Source organism: Mobula birostris, chromosome 3, assembly GCF_030028105.1.
Source record: "Mobula birostris isolate sMobBir1 chromosome 3, sMobBir1.hap1, whole genome shotgun sequence".
In the NCBI taxonomy this organism is placed as follows: domain Eukaryota; kingdom Metazoa; phylum Chordata; class Chondrichthyes; order Myliobatiformes; family Myliobatidae; genus Mobula; species Mobula birostris.
This window is the reverse complement of record NC_092372.1, coordinates 41949689-41968310: the sequence shown is the minus strand read 5'-3', so window position 1 is coordinate 41968310 and position 18622 is coordinate 41949689. Positions and strand designations below refer to the sequence as shown.

Genomic DNA, 18622 nt, shown 5'->3' with positions numbered 1-18622 from the left:
TCCCTCTTTTGCTCTAATACTGTTTTTGCTGTTCTTAGGTGAAATTGGAGCTTGGTTCTGGTGAAAATATTCTTTACTCTGAAAGAGGAGTGGAGCTGAATGATTTGGCACTGCACACGTTGGAGCTACACCACAAAGCAGATGAAGTGACCCTGACAGTTGACAACCACTACAGAACCAGTGTAACTGTGCCAGGTCAACTTCGTGAACTTAACATTCAACATGGCATTTTTGTAGGAGGTACCGGTGAATTTGACAAACCTTACATGAAAGGAGTTGCAAATAACTTCCGGGGATGTATTGATGAGGTGATCTTCAACCAACAGGATATCTTGTCTTCTTTGAGAACGTATTCTGGATTTAAGACTGTTCATGAAGTTTCAGCAGGCTGCAGTGATGAATTCTTTGCTGAAGATAGTGATCCTATCAGTTTATTTAGTTCAAAATCTTTTCTTGTATTTACTACATGGGATACACAAGAAGAAACAGTGTTTGAATGCACTATAGGCACTACTGAGCCGTTAGGTTTGCTGCTATATCATGCTGGTCAACAAGGTGATTTTATTGCAATGGAAATTGCAGAAGGATTGATTCAAGTGGTTGTTGGGAAATCTGGAAAGACGACACATCTCACTTCCCTAAGTCAAGTTAATGACAATATTTGGCATTATATTAAGCTGCAAGTTACATCTAAGCGTCTTCATCTCACTGTGGATGATGAAACTGTAAAGGCTACTCTGAGTTCTCGTAGCAAAAATATTAAGTTGAGGGGTCCAATGTTTATTGGTGGCACAGATGAAAGTAACCGTGCTGAGGTCTTGAAGATTGGTCTTCATTCCCTTGCAGGAAGAAAAGCAAGAGGAGGATCCTTCAGGGGTTGTCTAAAAGATGTCAAAACTAACTCAGAAATAAAAAGCTTAAAAAATGTGCTTGCCACAAAAGATATTTCAGCTGGGTGTGCAACAGCTCAAATTGCAGCTCCCCCAACAGCTTCCACTCTGCAGAAGACACTTAAATCCACAGCTAAGGCACGAGCTAAAAAATTCCTGATTCTCAATAATCTAGTAGTTTCAGAAGGAGGGCAGAAAGCACTAGAGCCTAAGCACATAGAGTTGAACCTTGAGCTTAAGGAACTGGGGCTAAAGCAGTCACAAGTAGTATTTAAGATAGCAAAGCAGCCAAAACATGGAAATCTGAAATTGGACTCTGATTCAGAGCCTGAACAGAATTCTTTCACGTTGTCCAACCTCTGGAATGAAAAAGTATTTTATGTTCATGATGGATCTGAACATTCCCATGATCAGTTCTCATTTTCTATTCTTGCAAACAGTAAGGAGGCCCCACAATACTTGAAAGGAGATGAGCAGTATCTTTTTAACATTACTATTACTCCAACTAATGATGCTCCTGAGATTGTTCTTCCAGAAGGTAATTTATTCACTTTGCTAGAGAATTCCAAGAAATGTCTTACCGAGAATGTGATTAAGGCCATTGATGTTGACACAAATTCAACAGAACTTCAGTTCTTTGTTTTAGGTAATCTTAATGAAAATGCTGGATTTTTGGAAAATGCCCTGAATCGCGGTACTCCAGTAAGCACATTCTCCAACACTGATCTGGAAGAAGGAAACATTTATTACGTTCACCGAGGTGTTCGCACCTCAAGGATTGTGTTGCGTGTCAGTGATGGTGATAGAGTGAGCAATACTGTTGTTTTACGTATAATGGCAGTGCCTGCGGTTTATAAAGTAGCCAATAATACAGGTCTGATAGTGGATCAGAGTGATGCTGCTTTAATCACCAACTACAATTTGTCAGTTGAAACCAATGCTGTTAATCAGGAAGTAGAAATACGTTATAACATTGCTAAATCTCCAACGTACGGGGAAATTCAACGGCAGCATTCTAGTGGAGCATGGAAACAAATCAGTTCTTTTTCTCAGCGATCGGTGGACCGGGGCCGGATACGATACTTTGGCACTTTCCATAAACTTCAGACCAGCAATGTTACTGACATGTTCAAATTTAAAGTTAATGTCGGGAGCAAAACTAATGAAGAGCTGGTTTTTCCTATTATGGTGAACTGGGTCCATTTCAAGCTCCTAAAAAATATTCCATTAGAGATCAATAAAGGAAAGAAACAAGCTCTCACCTCTGAGAACCTCTATGCTGTTGTAAAAGGACCAAGAATCCCTGAAAGTGAGTTATACTACAAGTTAGTGACTGTACCTGTAAGAGGACAACTTCTGATGAATAACAAAATCTTAACACAGAATTCTTCTTTCAGTCAGAAAGATATTAATGCTCAGATGGTAGAATATGAACCAGTTGGAAAGCTGCATGAAGACAAAGAAGACTTCTTCAGCTTTCAGCTTTATTCCAAGCAAGTAGTATCTGAGAAGCATAATTTCCAGTTAGTTATTAAGGCTGATGTTAATTCCATTAATTTAATAAATAATGGGCTCACATTAGTGGAGGGAGAAGGAGAGCTAATAACAAAGGCAGAATTATTTGCAGAAACTTTGGACACCAAAAAGTTCTTGTATGTTGTTGTACAGAGTCCCAGATATGGCAAATTGAAGCGTATCAATCGCTCTGATTCAACTGATAGTAATGACAACATAACAACATTTACTAATGAAGATATTATTGGGCATCGGCTCATGTATGTGCATGACAATTCTGAGACTACACGTGATGAGTTTGTATTTGTAGCCAGTGCTGGAGAGGTTGCAGACATTTCAGAATCTGACCCAAATTCTGTGTCCGTTGTAGGGACGTTCACCATAACCATTCAGCTAAAAAATGATGAAAAGCCCATTCGTCTTGTAGACAGAGTGTTTCATGTGGTTAGGAATGGTCAACGGCTGATAACCTCTGAAGACCTTCGCTACCATGATCCTGATTCGGACTTCAATGATGCACAGCTATTGTACACCCGGCGTGGTATTCCAAATGGTGACATAGTTTCAGTGAATGACTCCTCCAAAAAACTTTTCCAGTTTTCCCAAGAAGACCTTGATAAGAAACGTGTTCTGTTTGTGCATCGAGGTACTGACAGTAGCAGATTTGTCTTGTTTGTTACTGATGGAAAACACTACACATCTTCATTACTGGAAGTCAGAGCCTCTGATCCTTACATTCAAATAGCCAACAATACGGGACTTATGGTGCAGAAGGGGCAAGGAGTGTCTGTAACAACAGCTAATTTCAGTGTTAGAACAAATCTTTACATCACAGATGAAAGTGAAATTAATTATAGTGTGTTTCTGTCACCAAAGCATGGAACACTGTATTTGAATGGTGTACGTACAGAATCTTTCACACAGAGTGATTTGAAGATGGGTCATGTGGTATATCAACATGACAACAGCAACAACCTTGTAGATGGGTTCAATTTCACAATAAAAGCCAAAAATGTACTGCTCGATGGAGGTATTAATGTTCGAATATATCTGGAGAGCCATCAGCATGCTCCAAAAATTGTGCACAACAACAGTTTGTTGGTTGAGGAGGGGAAACCTGTGAAGATTAGCAAAACAAATCTTCAGGTAAGATGGAGGAGGGATGTTTTTGTTTTTATCTTCGTTGTTAATATTTATCATCTCTCCTGCATTTCATTTTTCAAAGTATCTCTGAAAAAGGACTACTGTAGGCAACTGAACTGTTGGAGTCTGATATTTTGATCCAAGGGTCTTTCAGGTGTCAACAAAGAGACATAAAACTTGTTGCTTCGCGTTTGTTTAACTAAGTGCTAAGAGAATTGGAAACATAGAGTAGCAAAAGTCTAGATCAAAGAACAGAAAAAGAATAAAGATGACAGGTCAACGTGTTCATACCCTTCTTACCATAGCTAAGAACCAATCTTTTTCTAATTTGTTTATAAGAGTTAACCAGTCAGATGGCCCCTATTCAAATAATGGGATACCAAAAGCTTCCAGAAATATACAAAGAACTGTAATCACTTGGGACACACTGAACAATTGCATATTTATACTGTGACCACCAGCAAACACACTGAACAGTTATATGTACAGTATATAGGTAGTTATATCAAATACCAGCAGACATAAATTATTAAACTGCAAAGAAAATAATTATGCAGTCTAATCCAACTGAGCCAAACTCAATCTTATTTAATGGATATCATTTTGTTTGCGCACTGAAATAGCCATTGAATAATTACCTCTGAGTTTTCACAGTCATGCAAGTCCTGGGCGGACACTCAGGAATACCGTCACATTCAGATGGAGAAGGGTTCATCATTGCTGTTTCCGTAACAACCAGTCAGGGTTATAAGCCCTGAGCTGAACCCCCGAACCTGAAGGACTGGTGGACCATTCTTAGTCTGCCCTCTTACATTTGATCTGTATGGAATGAGTGATCCTACAAGAGCCAAAGCATAAAGCCTTGACTCCAGCCAACGTATCTCTCTGGGCCATTGAAGCATGCAAGCCTCCAAACCATGACAAGGTTGTGGTCCGCTTGGAGAATTGAGTAAACAGGATGCTATTTTCCAACCCCCAATGCAATGGTTCATTCTGGTTTGACATGCAGTGATGCTATGTTGTAGAAAACTTGCTCCTTGCTAAACCAGTTAAGATTCACCAGGATGCTGTCTGGATTAGAGAGGATGTCTTAAGAGGGTAGGTTGAGCGAGCTAGGGCTTTTCTCTTTGGAGCAAAGGAGGTTGAGAGGTGACTTGATAGAGCTGTACAAGATAATAAGAGTCCTTGATCAAGTGGATAGCCAGAGACTTATCCCCCAGGCAGATATGCATAATTTTCAAGTGATTGGAGAAAAGTGTTGGGGGTGGGGGTGGGAATGTTAGAGATAATTTTATTTTGCGCAGAGAGTAGCGAGTGCATAGAACACCTTGCCAGGGCTGGTGCTAGAGGAAGATACATTAGGGGCATTTAAGAAACACTTAGACGGGCAAATGGATGTTAGAGAAATGGAGGGCTATGTAGGGGGGAAGGCTTAGATTGATCTTAACGTAGGTTAAAAGGCTGGCACAACAATGTGGGTGAAGTGCTTGTGCTGCAATGTAGGGTTCTATGTTCTGTAGATATTCCCTGGTCCTTCATGTTATATGGAATACAAGTTGAAATCCTTCAATATTGGTCTGACATTTATTTCCATGTGGTAGTCATTATTAAATGATGCTGTAAGTTGTGCAGCACAACTATGTAGAAGCACAGGAATTCAACCTAATTCAAAACTAAAGTGTAGGTGTGTATATTAAAAATGTATGTGCAGTAATCAACATTAAAGTTGTAATTTTAATATCCATTTTAATACACCAATTTTTTTTTACCAATTAATATGTCAGTCATAGGAATCCATGTGGCTTCTGTGAGCAGAGTAAAGAATAACCATTTGCTTCCTAACAGCAATCTGAGGACTGAGCAAGTTTCTTGTCAAGCTCTGTTGCAGATGAGTCCAATTTTTCAATTGTTCTCTTTGAATGAACATTAAGAAATTTGTTATTTTTTTCTGCAGGGTCTAGTATAATTTTGTCCACTAGGTGTCACTGAACCTTTATATGAATGTAACACACATAAAAGTTGCTGGTGAACGCAGCAGGCCAGGCAGCATCTCATAACGAAGGAGTTAGTCCTGATGAAGGGTCTCGGCCTGAAACGTCGACTGCACCTCTTCCTAGAGATGCTGCCTGGCCTGCTGCGTTCACCAGCAACTTTTATGTGTGTTGCTTGAATTTCCAGCATCTGCAGAATTCCTGTTGTTTGCCTTTATATGAGTATGTTTCGTTTTAAGTTGGTGACTCTAGTTGTTTTGATATATTTACATTATGGTATATTGTGGGTTCTAATAGAATTTTAAATTTTAAAAAATTATCTTAAGCTTATGACATGCATCTTAAATTTATGTATTTTAGGTTTATATGGCTGTTAGTGTAGCTTTAATGGAGTAGCTAATAAATTATTCTCCACCATAATCCATATTGAAGCCAACTACTCCTCCGTATGGTATGTTCTGAGCCACCAAAGTTACTGGTTTAGAAATCCTTTGCTAATTATTCAACAGTGAAAATGCTGAATAAATTGAAAAAATGGCCATTAATTTCCATTTTCTGGTGTCTTGGTGTATTTTTTAGCAGGAGGTCGACAGATTATCTGTGAAAATAGCAGCTCACTTATTTCAAGATATTTAAGAATTTTGTAGAATTTTTTTTAGCACAAAGCAGATAACGGTGGATCTGACAAATTTATAGTGGTGTCTGACAATATGCCATCAAACTGAGATTCATAGAGTAGAAATAATTGGGTGTTTTTGAGGGTGGGAGAAAGATGACTGTAGGAATTAGTGGGACCCTTAGCTTTTCATAGAATCCTTATTTTGTCAGCTACACTCTGATGTTCATCATTCCTGGTGACATCTGCAGGAAGGGTTTTCCGAGTCAGTAGCATTGTAAGAATAGCCTTTGATTGTGGTGATTTTATTCCCCCCCTCCTTTTCTTGCAATATTTTTCCTCCTGTATAGCCATGTGTTTGGTTATCATTGGCCAGTGAATAAAGCAGATTTTGATCATTTTGCCTTTCACTTTAAATGGGGGTTTGTATAGAACAAAGGCCAACACATATCTGGTGGTACAAGGGCAATGTCAGCAATGTGCTGGACCTCCAAGGCTCCAAATGCCTGGTTTGTATATAGTCAATACATGTGAATATGCAGTTGGGAGTCCACTTGGAAGGATTTACAACCTGCTGTAAGGCTGCAAGCATCTTCTGCCACCCAGGAGCTTGGTTGGTGCCCATATTTCCGACTGGCGAGCTAGAAATAGGGCTTGGTAGAATGGAGCTCTGCCATACCTGGGGAGAACCTGTAAATAGCAGACCAACCCTGCAGTTTCACGAGCACAATGCTCTTATGGTCTTGTTGCAGCAGCTGTTTTGTGAATGTAAAATTTCACAGCTTACTGAATTGTAGCAAAATTGTAAGCTAAGATATAAACCATTAATATCCAAATAGCATGTGCTTGGTGTTAAAACTAATCGGTATTATTACTACTGGCATAATTCATGAAATTGTTTTAAAGCAGCAGTACAGTGCAAGACACAAAATAAATTGCTATAAGTTTCATTCAAAGATGAATAGTGCAAAATAGGGAGATAGTGTTCATAGCCTTGGAACCATAGAAATTTACACCACATGAGAGCACCACAAGCTGTTTCATTGTATTCATAGAAGAATCCCACACCCATGACCTAAAGGGAATTGGGAATCCTAGTGCAAGATCCCGAAAAGGTTGACCTGCAGGTTGAATTAGTAGTAAGAAAGATGCATACAATTAAGGCATTCATTTTTGACTAGAATATAAAGGCAAGGATGTAATGCTGAGCCTTTTGTAAGGCATTGGTTAGACGTTTGAGTATTGTGAACACCTTTGGGCCCTGTATTAAAGAAAGCATGCGCTGGCATTGGAGAGGGCCCAGAGGAGGTTCATGAGAATGATCCCGGGAATGAAAGGATTAATGCAAGAGGAGTGTTTGATGGTTCTGGGACTCTGCTTGCTGGGGTTTAGAAGAATGAGGGGGATCTTACTGAAACCTACCAATTATCGCAGGGCCTAGATAGAGTGGACATGATGTTTCCAATCGTGGGAGAGCATAGGATCAGAGGGCACAGCCTCAGAATAGAAGGACGCCCTTTAGAACAGATAAGGAGGAATTTCTTTAGCCAGAGTGTGGTATAAAATTCATTGCCACAGATGGCTGTGGAGGCCAAATTATTGAGTATATTTCAAGTAGAAGTTCATCAGTTCTTGAATGTTTTTTAAGGACATCAAAAGTTACAAGGGGAAGGCAGGAGAATGTGGTTGAAAAGGAAAATAAATCTGCTATGATGGAATGGTGAGAAGATTCAATGGGCCGAATGGCCTAATTCTGCTCCCATGTCTTATGGTCTCAACAGTAATTTATATTGATGTGGCATCTTCGCTCTAGTGAGCATTCAGGGAGAGGTGCAGGAAGAGCAGATATTACAGGCTGAAATGGAATAAAAATCTCTGATGGAATAAGATAAGAATGGAACAGGTTGACCTCTGTCACCTGGATGACACTTCAGATGCCCCAGAGATTTGTATCCTATTCTGCTTTGAACACTTAACCTCAATTTTCCCATAAACCAGCAATGCAGCCCCCCCTCCCCCCCAGCCACATTAGCGTAGTGGTTAACATGACAGTCTCATAGCTGGGGTCAGATTTTGGGGGAACTTCATGAATGAGATGTATAACTAAATAAAGATGTAAGTAAGCTGTTGATTGAATAATCTCACGTCTATTAACCTTTCAGGTAGTTCATGAAGATAATCTGCCATCTGAAATAGCTTACAAAGTGAAAATTGCACCGGCTCATGGCTACATTCGAAGCTTTACAGAAACAGAAGGGTATTATGTTGGGACTGAACATAAGCCTATCCAGTATTTTACACAACAAGATGTAAATGATGGCAGTATCCAATATGTACAAGTGAAAGAAAATCAGACAAAGGACAGTTTCACCGTTGATATTTCGAATGGAATAGTGGAATTGGCAGGACTTCCAGTCCTGATTGATATTATTCCGAGGCTGATTCCTGTGGAAGTGCATAACTTCACAATCAAGGAAGGTGCATCTAAGGCACTGACTGAAGATTTTATAAAAATTGCAAGCCCTCATTTTGCTGAGCTTAATTTTGAATATATAATAATAAAAGTGCCAAACCATGGTCATATAGAAAATTCTCATTTTCCTGGACATCCTCTCTTGTCGTTTACGAGACATCAGGTAATGTGATAAGACGGAAATATTTTTGTACTAATAATTGTCAATGAAAAGTTTTCTATGTTAATGATATAAGGATAATAAAACTTTAAGATATTTTATGTTAACCAAATGTAAACACAATGGCCACATTATTAGGTACACCAGTACACCCTGTTATGCAAATATCTAATCAGCCAAATGTAGCAGCAATTCAATGCACCAGCTGGGAATCCATAGGGATACAAATATGCAAACTGAATGGAGGCGGATTGGCCACACCTTGAGGAAGCCAACCAACAACATCAGCAGGCAGGCATTAAAATGGAATCCCCCAAGGAAAGAGGAAAATGGGACTTCCAAAGAACAATAGAGGAGGGGTGCTGAGGCCGAAATTAGATGATGGGGATCTGCCCCTTCCCCCTACTGTCCTGATGAAGGGTTCCGGCCCGAAACGTCGACCGATCTTTTCCACGGATGCTGCCCGACCTGCTGAGTTCCTCCAGCGTGTTGTGAGTATTGCTTTGACCCCAGCATCTGCAGATTATTTTGTGTGTAGATGATGGGGATACTCTTGGTTCATCCTCGAGAAACTGGCTCTGAAGAGAGGACAATGGAGGCAGGAGGTTATCGATGGCCTATGCTCCACTGGGAGCTAAGGGCCCAAGAAGAAGAATTCAATGTATAAAAACAGGTAGACATGGTCAAGAGGTTCAGTTGTGGGTGAAAATACCTTGTTAATGAGAGAGGTCAGATGAGAATGGCCAGACTGGTTCAAACTGACAAGAAAGGGACAGTAGTTCAAATAACCACATGTTACAACAGTGATGTGCAGAAGAACATCTCCTGAATGCACAGCATGCTGAACCTTGATGTGGATGGGCTACAACAGCAGAAGATCATACTGGGTTCCACTCCTGTACCTAATAATTGGCCGTTGAATGTATAAGAAGACTCTGGGTTCATATCCAGCTAGAGCAATTAAGTTTTTATTGATTATTCAAACTCATATTATATGTAATATACTTAAAACAAATTGATAGTAAAACTGATTTCTATACCTTCTAGATTGAGGAAGAATTTATTTACTATGTTCATGATGACAGCGAGAGTCTTCAGGATAACTTCTCCATAATGGTTAATGATACTCAACTGAGAAAACAGAGTTTGCTTTGGACAGTTTTTATTAATATTACATCTGTGAATGATGAGCCCCCCATCATCCTTACTAAAAAAGAATTGAAAGTAAGTTAACTGCTGTTTGATATGTTAACCAAATGTGAACATGGACGAAACACTAATGAAGATCTTCCTTGACCAAGGAGGCCATATTTGTCTGATTTGGACCACAGTGACTGCAGTGATAATCAGCGATGACTCGGGCACTTCATTGGTTCAAAAAGCACGGTGGTATTAAATCATATGGGGGTGATTGTGGAAGTAATCTTGTTGAGCACAGTTTGCAAAAAAGACGATATAGACAAATAGTTTTCCCTTGAGGCTGAGAGGGGTCCTAATAGAAGTTTATAATATTATGAGAAGCATAGATAGTGTTCAACTGGTATCTTTTTCCTGGGGTCTAAATATCTACAAGTAGAGTGCATACACTTAATGTGAGTTGGGGAAAGTTCAAGGGAGATGTGTGGGGCAAGTTTTTCACTCAGACAATTCAGGTGCCTGAAATGCACAGCCGGGGTAGTGGTGAAGACAGATTCAATACAGATGTTTAAAATGCTCTTAGATAGGCTCATGAATATACAGAGAATGGAGGCATATGGGTCATATTCAACCAGAAGGGGTTTGGAGTCACTAGCTTAATTAGTTTGCCACAGATTCGTGGGCTGAAGGGCCTGTTTCTATGCTGTACTGTTATATATCCTAAAAATGGAAACAGAGACAGGTCTGTCAGTTGCTGAAAAAAGAGCTTGGAGTGATAGAACATAAGAAAAGCTGTTGATAATTTTATTGGAAGTAAGCACAGAAAATACTGAAAATTATAGGTTACTCTTTTTTTTCCCTTTTCTTTCTTTCTCCCTTTTCCTGACTTTGGAAAGATATGGAACATGTTTATTTCCTAACTTTCAGTCTGATAGAAATTCATTGGCCCAGAAATTCAGTTGTATTGCACTGCTTATATATCCCTATCCAATTGAAAATGTTCCTTTCCCAGAGTGAAATTAGATGATCATTATTTTCCAAAGGTTTAGTATTATTACCAAAATTCAGTTGGATATTTCACAGCATGTTTGCTTGCATGCTGACACACTCATTAGGACTCCACTGAAGTAAATACTTTACTTGTTTCCATGATTTGAAATATTTCATCAATCTCAACACTATCACTCTCACCCCCTGACCATTTCCTACCCTGGTCACTGTCCCATTCCAACCTCTGATCCACTCACTTGGCCTAAGCCATGATGCTGTTGATTTCCCAGATCATGGCCACACCACCAGTGGCCCTCTCTTCCTCCCCCTTCTAATATGTACACCCAAGAGGATGATAATCTGATGACAGATCTCTCATTTTTTAGGGCATGATTAGGCCTTTAATTTTGAAAAAGTAGAATAGAAGTAAATTATTTTTGAAAGGATAATGGAACTTAGAAAAAGTATTATCTATAAGTGTGAGCACTGGTAACCTTGCATTTATTTTAATTTCATATTCTGGGCATATTACAAGCTGCAGACTGCTCTTATGATAGTACTGCTCTACTTGGGCAGTGCAGTGCAACTGCAGTTGTAAATTGATGCAGTGAACTTGGGGTGGAATCTATGGGTTTCTCACACTGAAGAAGGATGCTATCATGAAGTCAAGGCAATAAGTTATTTTACTCTTTGTTCTTGACTAATTAATTAGTGTGGGGTGGGGTTAAACTAGATTGGCAGGGGTCTGGGATGAGAGAGTGAAGTTAGTGAGAGGACAAGGGTACATACAGCAGCTAAAGAGTGTAGGCCTAGCAATCAGGATAGCTTTGTTTATAGTAAAAGGGCAGATAGTACCACTGCTTTGAACCACATCTATTTCGATGTATGTAGCTTAACGGGATGAACTGAGGGCATGGATTGCCTCTAGGGACTGGGATATTGTGGCCATAACAGAAATGCTGTTGAGAGAGGGGCAGGCCTGGCAGCTCAATGTTACAATATCAATGCTTTAGGCATGACAAGAGCAGGTAAGAATGGATGCCTTTTTGATAAAGGAGGACATAATAGTAGTTCTTGGAGGGGAAATCCTTGTGGAGTCATCTAATGAGGCTATTTAGGTAGAACTTAGAAATAAGAAGATGGTGGTTACCCTAGCAGGGCCATATTATAGACCCCCAGTAGTCAGCAGGAACTTGAAAGAGCAGATGTGTTGAGAATAGCAGTTAGTGCCAGCAGGAGATTTCAGTTTCCCAGGTTTCAACTGGGTCACGCAGAGTGCAAAGTGACTGGATGAGATAGAATTCGTGCAACGTGGTCAAGACTGTTTCTTCACACAATGTATAGAGGAACTTAATTGGGAAGGATCAGTACTGGACCTTCTCTTCAGGAATAAAATAGGCCAAGAAACTGAAGGGGCACTGGCAGATAACTTTGGGTCCAGAGACCACAATTCTATTAGTTTTCAATAGTTATGGAAAAAGATAGAATAGGTCCAGAAGTTGAAGTACTGAACTGGAATAGGGCCAACTTTGAGGGCATTAGGCAGCATCTAGCTGGGGGTGAATGAATTGCTCAATTTAAAGGCAAGGGAACATTTGGCAAGTGGGAGACTTTTAAAGAGGTCATTTCAGGAGTCCGGGCGAAACGTGTTCATGTTAGGGTGAAAGGTAGATATACCAAGCTGAACAACCGTGGCTTATAAGAGATATCAAAGCTCTGGTAAGGAGAAAGAAGGAAGTGTACATAGTAACACACATCAATGTTGCTGGTGAACGCAGCAGGCCAGGCAGCATCTGTAGGAAGAGGTACAGTCGACGTTTCAGGCCGAGACCCTTCGTCAGGACTAACTGAAGAAAGAGTGAGTAAGGGATTTGAAAGTTGGAGGGGGAAGGGGAGATCCAAAATGATAGGAGAAGACAGGAGGGGGAGGGATAGAGCCAAGAGCTGGACAGGTGATAGGCAAAAGGGGATACGAGAGGATCATGGGACAGGAGGTCCGGGAAGAAAGACAAGTGGGGGGGGGGGACCCAGAGGATGGGCAAGAGGTATATTCAGAGGGACAGAGGGAGAAAAAGGAGAGTGAGAGAAAGAATGTGTGCATAAAAATAAGTAACAGATGGGGTATGAGGGGGAGGTGGGGCCTAGCGGAAGTTAGGTGAGGACCAGGGGAACCCTATTCCTTGGGGGGCTTCCCTTCCTCCACTATCAACTCTGCTCTTAAACGCATCTCCCCCATTTCACGTATATCTGCTCTCACTCCATCCTCCCGCCACCCCACTAGGAATAGGGTTCCCCTGGTCCTCACCTACCACCCCACCAGCCTCCGGGTCCAACATATTATTCTCCGTAACTTCCGCCACCTCCAACGGGATCCCACCACTAAGCACGTTTTTCCCTCCCCTCCCTCTGCATTCCGCAGGGATCGCTCCCTATGCAACTCCCTTGTCCATTCGTCCCCCCCATCCCTCCCCACTGATCTCCCTCCTGGCACTTATCCGTGTAAGCGGAACAAGTGCTACACATGCCCTTACACTTCCTCCCTTACCACCATTCAGGGCCCCAAACAGTCCTTCCAGGTGAGGCAACACTTCACCTGTGAGTCGACTGGGGTGATATACTGCGTCCGGTGCTCCCGATGTGGCCTTTTATATATTGGCGAGACCCGACGCAGACTGGGAGACCGCTTTGCTGAACATCTACGCTCTGTCCGCCAGAGAAAGCAGGATCTCCCAGTGGCCACACATTTTAATTCCACATTCCATTCCCATTCTGACATGTCTATCCACGGCCTCCTCTACTGTAAAGACGAAGCCACGCTCAGGTTGGAGGAACAACACCTTATATTCCATCTGGGTAGCCTCCAACCTGATGGCACGAACATCAACTTCTCTAACTTCCGCTAGGCCCCACCTCCCCCTCGTACCCCATCTGTTACTTATTTTTATGCACACATTCTTTCTCTCACTCTCCTTTTTCTCCCTCTGTCCCTCTGAATATACCTCTTGCTCATCCTCTGGGTTCCCCCCCCTTGTCTTTCTTCCCGGACCTCCTGTCCCATGATCCTCTCGTATCCCCTTTTGCCAATCACCTGTCCAGCTCTTGGCTCCATCCCTCCCCCTCCTGTCTTCTCCTATCGTTTTGGATCTCCCCCTCCCCCTCCAACTTTCAAATCCCTTACTCACTCTTCCTTCAGTTAGTCCTGACGAAGGGTCTCGGCCTGAAACGTCGACTGCACCTCTTCCTAGAGATGCTGCCTGGCCTGCTGCGTTCACCAGCAACTTTGATGTGTGTTGCTTGAATTTCCAGCATCTGCAGATTTCCTGTTGTTTAAGTGTACATAGTATTTTGTGTAGTTGGGTACAAATGAAAATCTTGATGAATATAAGAAGTTTAATACCAGGCTTAAGATGGAAATCAGGAGGATAAAAAGAGCCTATGAGGTGGATTTGGCAGGCAGAGTTAAAAATAATTTCAGTTGATTTTTCAGTTATATTATTTCTGTTTATTATTTTTTGCACTTTTTAATTAAACTGTTTAATATACATATATACTTTAATTGATTTACTTTTTTAAGTATTATAACGTATTGCATTGTACTACTGCCCTATGCCAGTGATATTGCATTGTGCTACTACCACATATGCTAGTGATATTAAATCTGATTCTGATTATATTGATTGTTAATGAGTGACTAGGGAGAAAATAGGTCATCTTGATGGCTGACATTTTTAATGTCTATTTCTCCTCTGTTTTGTCTAAGGAGAATAGCAAGAAATGAGGGTAATAAGTAATGAGGTATTGGACTACATGCACATTATGAGGAAGAAGGTATTTGTAGCTTTGCACATTATGGTGGATAAATCTCTAGGACCTGACCAAGTGTGCCCCTGGACTTTGAGTGGGCAGGGAAGAAATCACAGAGGCCTGTGTAGAGATATTTTCTTCATTGTTAACCACTGATGAAGTTCCAGAAGACTGGAAGATGACTAATGTTGTTCCATCATTCAAGAAGAGTAGCGAGGATAGGCCAGGGAACAACAGGCCAGTGGGCCTGTTGGGAGTTCTGAGGGACAACATCTACCACCACTTGGGCAGTTAAAACCTGATCAGGAATAGTCCACATGATTTTGTGCGTGGGAAGTCATGTTTGATGGATCTTTTTGGAGTTTTTCTTGAAGAAGTAACTAGATGGATAGATAAAGGTAGAGCACTGGATGTTGCCTATTTGGACTTCAGTAAGGCCTTTGCAGGTTGGCTCTCAAGGGATTCACAGGGAAGCTAATGAGGTATATTCAGAATTGGTTCAATGTTAGGAAGCAGAGGGTGATGGTTGAAGGGCAATTCACCAACTAGAAGCTTGTGATTTGTGAGGTGTTCCAACGATCAGTGTTGGCACCATGTTATTCATTATTTATGTAAAAGATTTGGATATGAAGGTACATGGCATGATTAGCAAGTTTGCCAAAGATACTAATTACCAAATCTTGTTGATAGTGAAGAAGGTTACAGTGACTTGAAAAGAGATCTTGATCATTTAGGAAATGGGCTGAGGAATGGCAAATGGATTTCAAATTAGCTAAGTGTGAGGTGATACATTTTATCAAACTAGTGTAGGATCAATACAGTGAATGAAGGTTACTGATGAGTGCTCTGAAGAAGAGGGACCTGGGAGTACAAGGGCACTGAAAGTAGCTGGGCAAAGTAGACAGGATGGTGAAGGAAGTGTTTAGCATACTGACCTTTATCAGTCAGGGCACCGAGTTTAGGAGTAGGGATACTGTTGAAGTTATATAGATCACTCTCTTTAGTTTTTGCCTTAATAGTATTTTATAACCATATATGGTTTTGTAAATAAACCAATAAAAGTCCAGAAGAAATTTAGCAAAATAAAAAAGCATTTGTGTGTAGTTCACAAGAAGCAGAAATAAGTTTTAATGGATTCTGCAACAAGGACTCTGGACTGTAGTTTTGGTGGACTTGGAATCAAGAACTCCTTGGGGCTCTACTGTTGCTTGCAGGGTGGGAAGAGGAGTGTCGGTGCTTCTGCTAGCATGGGGGGGGGGTCGATAGTTTTGCTGCTGCTTGTGTGAAGGGAGAGAGGAGGGGGGCTTTGGGCCTTTGATGTTTCTATCATTCATTCTATGGGGTTTCTTGTCTTGTGGATGTCTGTGAAGAGTATGAATTTCAGATTGTATGGGGGGTGAAGTGTAGAAGGAATCAATTTTAGAAAACCTAGCACATTTATTTTTCAACATAGTCTCTTCCTACATTTACACACTTAGTCCAGCGATCATGGAGCATACGGATCCCTTCTTTGTAGAAGTCGCCGTCTTGGACCTCCAGAAAGTGGTCCACAGCAGGGGTGATTGATAAATTTGTGGCCTAAGGTAGAAGGCGATCAGTTACACAGCTCTCGTTACATGCATGTGCAGTTCAACTCTTTGAGTGATTATGCAGAAAGTTTGAAGTTAATAACTCATACTATTGCTTTGTTTTTATTCAGGTATGGGTTGGCTCAGTTACAGAGATAACAAAAACTGATCTGAGTGCAGAAGATAAAGACTCATCCCCAGAAGAATTAGTTTATTCTGTAACACCCCCTAGCAATGGCTATCTTGCTCTAAAGATGTCACCAAATAAGCACATCCTCAACTTTACTCAGTTTCATATAAATAATGGCCAACTTGTCTTTGTTCATAATGGTAAGCTTTGTGATTTTTTTTAAACTTGCAAATTTAGACAGTAGACAATAGGTGCAGAAGTAGACCATTCGGCCTTTCGAGACTGCACCGCCATTCTGAGATCATGGCTGATCATCTACTATCAATACCCGGTTCCTGCCTTGTCCCCATAACCCTTGATTCCCCTATCCATAACATACCTATCTAGCGCCTTTGTTTGGGAAATATTAAAGCAATATAAAACACAACATTGTTCTAGAGCTAGATAAGGAAGTTGGGTACTATTTTAGCAGTTCTATTAATACAGAATTAAATGCTGATCCACAGGACAGAGTGGTAATAATTTTGATAAACTAATGTATAAAAGTGGAACATAGGGATCTATTGGACTTTTATAGGAATGGAATACAATCAAGTTTCATCTGAACATTGCAAAAGCCATAAAGACTGCATCGCTGATTTAGATATTGTGGCTCATGAAATTGATGCCTGGAGCAGAACAATCGTGATCATGTTGAATGAAGGAGCATTCATGATGGATTGAGTGGTTAAATCTTTCTATTTTCTTTGTGATTTTGTTCAGCAAGCATTTGATAAGTTAAGGAATATTGGATTAGTAACCAGTGGGATTCAAAGGTACGACTAGGGTAACAGACAATAATTGTCTATACTTATCACTGAATTACTCTTTGGGTTACTGTATTACATAATCTTTCAGAATTTGCTAACAAAAATTAAGTTTTCCAGCCAGGTGTCAGTAAATGAAATACTTCAACTACGAATGTATTAAGAGCGACATATTTATAACACAGTATGATTAGTGCAAGTAGAGAGAAACAAAGTATTTTATGAGTGAAGGAAAAAATAGAATACATGGAATGTTCTCATTTTTACTGAAATTCTAGAAACATCAGCAAAGAAGGTTGTTAACTGGCCTCGTGTAGTGACAATCTTGAAAAATATGCTATAACTTCAGGGTTATAATATGTGAAATACAGTAAGATCCACAGTGGATTAAATTTTACATCAGTGCACGGGAGCACTAATATAACATTTAGGATAGACCAGATTGTGTTTTACATTATTTTGCATTTTATGTTCCTGGCGTTAGTTTATGAACTTGTGCAACAGCAGAAATATGAACCAGGAAAGAGTGAATATTGAAGTTGAGAGTTTCTGTGTAATTGGTAATCCTGGGGAAAATGCAGTATCTTCTGAGTTTTTTGTCAGTTTTCCAATTAAATCTTAATATATATCTTATATGGATTTGCACAGTGGGGCTGCATATTTGAACAAATTCTTCCATAGAATGTTTATTTTCCTTCAAAATAAAATTGCTTGTAATGATATTCTGGTACACGAATAGAAATGAAAATCGGTCCAAGATAATAAAAAGGCTAAAATATTTCTCTAACTGTATTTTAAATAATTGAAAATGACTTTTTAAAAACAAATTTAGATAAAACTACTTACCAGTTTCATTAATCTACCCAAGCCAGGTTCTCGTAATACTATGTCAATTGGAGCTAAAAAAAATCTTGACGAGCTTGCATGAAATGGATGCAATTAGCAAAAACTCCCCATTAATTTGAAATAGAATCCAGTTTTATCATCAGGGTTTGGACTCCAGATTGTCTTGTAGTTTACCTAGGCAGTTAAACATGTGACCTATTTTGTAGCATACTAATGACCGTAGGAGTTGCAGGTCTACTCAGTTAACTTCGGTTACTGGAAGATACATTAGATCAGTACCAAGAAGAGGGCTGGTGGTCAGAAGGCTAGCGTGAGTCTGTGAGCATGGGGAGGATTGGATCACTGTATGGGTTGGCGCCTGCATCCACTGATGCTAGAGGAAGTGAATGGTAATGGTGCTGGTAATAAAACTTGAGTTCAATTATGCTTGCTAAAAGCCCAGAAGCAAACATTGAATAATTTTGAGTATTCCCTAATTTTGTAGCTGACACTGCTACAATTGAGATTCACAGAGTTCCCAGGTTTCAAAGTACATTTATTATCAAAGTATGTG

The 18622-nt window shown here is 40.3% G+C and overlaps 1 protein-coding gene across 1 annotated transcript in view; it reads left to right on the top strand.

Annotated features, from left to right (window-relative positions):
- The window catches only part of cspg4ba (chondroitin sulfate proteoglycan 4ba), a 100201-nt gene that overhangs the window by 25415 nt on the left and 56164 nt on the right, over positions 1-18622 (top strand). The window contains exons 3-6 of the mRNA XM_072251789.1: positions 39-3551; positions 8318-8791; positions 9836-10012; positions 16419-16617. Coding sequence (XP_072107890.1) covers positions 39-3551; positions 8318-8791; positions 9836-10012; positions 16419-16617 — 4363 coding nt within the window. The remainder of the gene's footprint in view (positions 1-38; positions 3552-8317; positions 8792-9835; positions 10013-16418; positions 16618-18622) is intronic.